The following is a 5,557-nucleotide window of genomic DNA, read 5'->3' as shown; positions in this document are numbered from 1 at the left end:
TTTCAAACAAAAGCAAGAAACAATATCATTTAATTGTTTTTTAACTCAATTTATAATTTTGTTGTACTTTAACAAGTACTGTTATATCGACTGTACTGATTGTACTTGAAATTTAACTTGTTTTCTTTTGTTTTTAAATGTTAACAATAATGAAAAGTATTATTGTTGTTATAATATAAGGTGAATATAACAATTATATGAAATTGTTTAAAATATAAAAATAATATCATTTATTCGTGGTGGTAAAAAGAGCAAATAATGTATTTTTAATTAAAATGCAAAATAATTTTGGCATTAAAGTTTTAAAGTAAAAATGTAATTTTTAAAACTAAAATGCATAATAACAAAAAAAAATATTTTTTTTTGTTCGATTTTTTGGCTTTTTTTGCTGGTTGTTATGGCAGATCTTTTTAATAAAATCTTAGATCTCGAGATTTTGAAGATCACGATTAGTTGTAAAAATAAAACAATTAAAGCAAAGTATGTTTTTGTGTTAAAAAACGGGCAAACAGCAAATTATTTGTTAATGGTTGCGCACCCCAATATAATAATTAATAATTATAATATATTATAACTAATAGTGAGTTATTTTCCCAAATACAGAATTTTAAAATTTGATTATTTAAAAAATAAAAATACATCTCAAACACAATACAAATAAATGGGACATCTTACTGACGAAGTTCTTTCCACAATAATCTCAGAGTTGTACTCGGTTTACAAGAAGCCGTACATTAGCCTAAAACTTTTAGACTCAGACGCACCTTTTTACTCGAGCAAAATAGGTGGAATACCATATTACCCCAAAGGCATGATATACCCAACAAATTCAAATAAAGATTATATGTACCTTCTCGCTCAAATAAATTTCAGTGAAATGCCGAAATTAAAAAATTTCCCGACCACAGGAATTCTTCAGATATTTATAAACCCGGACGATGAATTTGGACTCTATGACGCTGATGGAAAGTACAACCCAATTTTACATAAAGTGATTTACCACGAAATTGTTGATTTGGATGAAAACCACCAGCAAACACTTCCCAATGATGTTGCTCAGAATTACAACACAAAGCACGAAATTGAAAATAAAGTCCTCCCGTTTAATTCAGTCTTTGCGCTCAAAGGAAAGTTGAAGGAGGGGGCTAGTTTCAGGTGGTACAAAGCAGACCAAATTATCGATAAAATGGCTTTGAAATACAACGTCTCAAATGATGAGTTATACAACGCAATAATGGAGGACGATAGACTAAGACCACAATTGTGTTCATTGGGCGGATATCCAAACTTCGCACAAGAAGATCCTAGAAGTGACGATACATATGACACTTTGTTACTTCAATTGGAGTCAATCAAAGTCTCAAAACACAAGGAAATAATGTGGGGCGATTGTGGTGTCGGAAATTTCTTTATTTCAACGGAAAATTTGAAGAAAAGAAATTTTGATGACGTGCTTTATAACTTCGACTGTTGTTAGACTTATTTTAGGTATTTTAAGTCATTTTTATACAAACATTTAATTAAAAAATTTATTTCATGTATTAATAAGTATTTTATTATGATTTTCACTTATAAATAATGTTCATGTTAACAAAAAACAAATAATAATAAACTGTCTTAAATTTAGTAATTATAGTCAAAATCGCTTATTTGTTTGTTTTGCATACAGATCGAGTATTTACGAGGTGCAAAAACTTATTGGGTGCCAGAATTATTTTAACTGGCCGACAAGGACATGGCATATAATAATAAATCATTTATTATTAAGAAAAAAAACAAATAAAAAACAAAAAAATAAAACCTGATTTTTTACATCAATCAATCCGCTGATTTCTTGACACCCATTTAATACACTGTCTGTATTTGTGGGTTAATTAATCAATCAAAATTAAACATACAAATAGGTTGTATCTTCTCGAAACAATAATAAATTGAAATCAATTAAAAAAACTTTTTTTTGATTGTACCTGAAACAAAATCTATTATGGAATATAATTTTATAATTTATTTAATCTAATAATTTTAAGTTTCTGTTAAAATGGTTTCAATTTTTAATAATTGTTTTATATTTTATTTAAAAAATACTATAATTAATAATAATTTTTGATTAACAAAATTATACCACAATACATAAGGTTTCGACTAATAATTAATAATTTTTATTTTATTGTAAAAACTAAATATAAAAGTTGTATTTGGACGATTTTATGAAAATAATTAAGGACCTTGTTCATTATTATTAAACTAGTATTTAAATAGCAAGTCGAAATTTTAGTTCCACATTTGTGTATACAATCAGTGTTGAAACATAGTGATTAAATTTTTGGACTATTAAAACTTAAATATTTCGGGAAACTGTAGAAAAAGCTCCAAAACACTATTATTTTATTTTATTTAGTTTTCAGATTTTTTTTCCTAATTCCTATTATTTAAGACTTATTTTGTGTAAATTTTTGTTAAGTGAATAACTATTTACAAGCTAACTTTATTAAAAGACTAAAAACTACAAATTATGGTTATTTTTATTTATTATTGATAATCAAAATAAATCAAAGAATATTCTTTTAAATTCTCAACAAAACGTACAAATAGACAACTATTTATGCAAGAAAACCCACAAATAAGCGACTTTAATTATACAGGGGTGTAACTGACCATATAAAAACACAACTGAATCCTAAACGCAATGTTTTTGAAAATGCCAATTGATTGGTTATTTTTTTTATTGTTCCGTGAACAAAAGGGGGTAATTAATAATAAAAATTTAATAAAAATAACAAATGAAATAAAACCAAATTTAACATTAAAAATGTTCATTGAATTGTTATTGATTGTCTCATTTTACGACGATTACAACTTTTTGATGATTAAAATTGGTACATATAAGTCTTTACATATTTCGTTTTTCTTTTCGATTTTTTTGTGTTAAAAATATAATATTTACATCATTTGTATCATCAATAATTTTTAGGTCTTCTTGACAAAAAGTTAGACCAAAATCAAGACAGAGTTCTTCTTTACCAATTTTTTCTTCCAAAACATTGAAGTTGCCAGTCAAGTATTCATTAATATCAACTTCATGATTTTCACATATTTGAGATGTGAAATCGGCATTATAAAAAAGATGCAACGAATTGTCGCAATTAATTACGTGTATGTTTTTCTTCATGTGAATATACAATTTTACAGATCGATTTTTGTTTGTTTTATTTTTATTATTTTATTTCAAGATGCTGGTTCAGAATAGATCCAACAATTTTTAATATTTTTAAGGGTAAAATTGTTGATCATCCATATTTAGATTATTAAAAGCTAATTTTAGTAAATTAAGAGTAAGTTTAGGATTCAGTTGAAAATTTATATGTTCAGTTACCCTTCTGTACATAAAATATAAACCAATGGAGTGTTTGTACTACAGATAGCGGATTTAACAGAAACCACAGGAAATAGTAGTTCGAAATAAAAATCGTTTAAATAATATTAAATTGTTTTATGATGAACTACATATTAAAATATAAGTTTAAAATTATTTTTTAATTGATAATTAATAAAACACATTTGAATTATGTTTATTATATAATTTTATTTATTTCATTTATTTAATAATATTGATTAAAAAAGCCAATACAATTAAGTTTTTGTACACATGGAATAAAATGATTAAAACAACACAATTCGTTTTAAATATTTGTGTGTATATATATTATTTTACTTAATTTTATGTAATTACATAATATAAACATACACAAATGTTAATTGATTTAATTTGAATTATTATGAAAATTAATTTTTATATTTTATAATTAAAAATAAATTATTACACAATTTTTTTTCTTCAAAAAATAAGGTTGTTAGTAGTTAGACATATTTATGATGTGTAATTAAACCAAATTATGACAACTACACTCTTCGATAACTATATAAACCTTTATAATTTTGTTAATTCAAAAATGTCCAGACTTAGCAATAATCACATTGTGATTATCTCGAAGTACTTTAAAACAATTAAAGATTTTATTAATCTTGAATTGGTTTGTAAAAAGTACTCTAATTACATGAAAAAGTTTCTTTGCAACCCAATTCCATTGACTTACAAAACAATTGAATACTTTCCAAACATCACAACACTCAATTTGTGGAATAAAGATGAAGAAAATTTTGGCAATGGTTTTCTTGTCAAAACAAATGATGTTGACTATAATGATATTAACATGGGTAAGGAAATTGTGGTAAAGAAAACCTTCAAACAAATTGTCGCATGGTTCAATGTTATTTGTACAACTGTTCAAATAAATGTCAATAGAAATATTATTTTTAAAAATATGACATTTACACGTAGTGATAGAATATTATTTGGTGAAAACATTCCATCAAATGCCACATCAATTGAAAATGAATGTTTTAATGATTGTTACAGTTTAAGCAGTATCACAATTCCTTCAAATATCACATCTATTGGTAAAATGTGTTTTTTAAATTGTAGCAATTTGAGCAAAGTAGTACTACCTCCAAATATCACATCAATTGAATATCAGTGTTTTAAAAATTGTAGCAAACTAACCAATGTGGTTATACCAACAGGTGTTGTATCGATTATTGATAGTTGTTTTTTGAATTGTACCTCTTTAAGCAGTATTATTATTCCATCAAATGTGATAACAATTTATAGTTGGGTTTTTAGAAATTGTGTTGGTCTAAATAGTGTGGTAATACCACCGAAAATTACATTACTTGATGAGTGTTGTTTTTTTCAATGTACTAATTTAATAGATGTGATATTTGGAACAAGTGTTGTTTCAATTGGTGAAAGTTGTTTTAAAGAATGCAGTAAATTAAGTTGTATAGTAATACCATCAAGTGTCACGTTTATTGGCAAAAACTGTTTCGATAATTGTAACAATTTAAGCAAAGTTGTATTACCGCCAAACATAAAAGAAATCACTTATGGTTGTTTTGAGTATTGTGTTAGTTTGAAAAGTATTGAAATACCCACAAGTGTTACATCGATAAGTTTTTATTCATTCAAAGATTGCAGTTCTTTGAGCAGTATTATAATAACATCCAATGTTAAATACATTGAAGGGGACGCGTTCTACAATTGTATAAATTTGAAAGATGTGACTATCCCATCCAGTGTTGTAGCTTTGAATAATAATTGTTTTGGTAATTGTAGCAAATTAAGTAGTGTAGTGAAAGCATCAAGTGTTACATCTATAGGCAGAAGATGTTTTAATAATTGTAAGAGTTTAAAAGATGTAGTAATACCACCAAGTATTACAAAAATTAGAAATAAATGTTTCTAAGATTGTGATTCTTTAAGTAATGTAGTAATTTACACTTGTGTTAAATTATTGGTTTCTGTTGTTTCTTAAGTTGCACTTCTTTAAGCAGTATCAATATCCCAACCAGTGTTACTGATATCAAGGAAAATTGTTTTGATACTTGTAACAATTTGAAAACTGTAGTAATACCAACAAGTGTTGTTGACCTCCAAAATCAATGTTTTAAAGATTGTTGTGCTTTAAGCAGTATTATTATACCTACAAGTGTTAGATCG

The 5,557-nt window shown here is 25.6% G+C and overlaps 2 protein-coding genes across 2 annotated transcripts; both read left to right on the top strand.

The window, feature by feature from the left end:
- Positions 1 to 661: 661 nt before the first annotated feature.
- Positions 662 to 1,477, top strand: EIN_258690 (hypothetical protein; the record flags this gene model as incomplete). Its single annotated transcript, XM_004183493.1, has 1 exon — positions 662 to 1,477. One exon carries the CDS (start codon positions 662 to 664, stop codon positions 1,475 to 1,477), a length of 816 nt encoding a protein of 271 aa, XP_004183541.1.
- Positions 1,478 to 3,893: 2,416 nt separating this feature from the next.
- On the top strand, positions 3,894 to 5,525 carry EIN_258680 (hypothetical protein; the record flags this gene model as incomplete). Its single annotated transcript, XM_004183492.1, has 2 exons — positions 3,894 to 5,295; positions 5,479 to 5,525. The coding sequence occupies 2 exons, from the start codon at positions 3,894 to 3,896 to the stop codon at positions 5,523 to 5,525; spliced, it is 1,449 nt and encodes a 482-aa protein (XP_004183540.1).
- Positions 5,526 to 5,557: the final 32 nt, after the last annotated feature.

Source organism: Entamoeba invadens, assembly GCF_000330505.1.
Source record: "Entamoeba invadens IP1 unplaced genomic scaffold scaff_1105074726677, whole genome shotgun sequence".
Lineage (NCBI taxonomy): Eukaryota > Evosea > Mastigamoebida > Endamoebidae > Entamoeba > Entamoeba invadens.
This window is presented reverse-complemented; position numbering and strand designations above follow the sequence as displayed.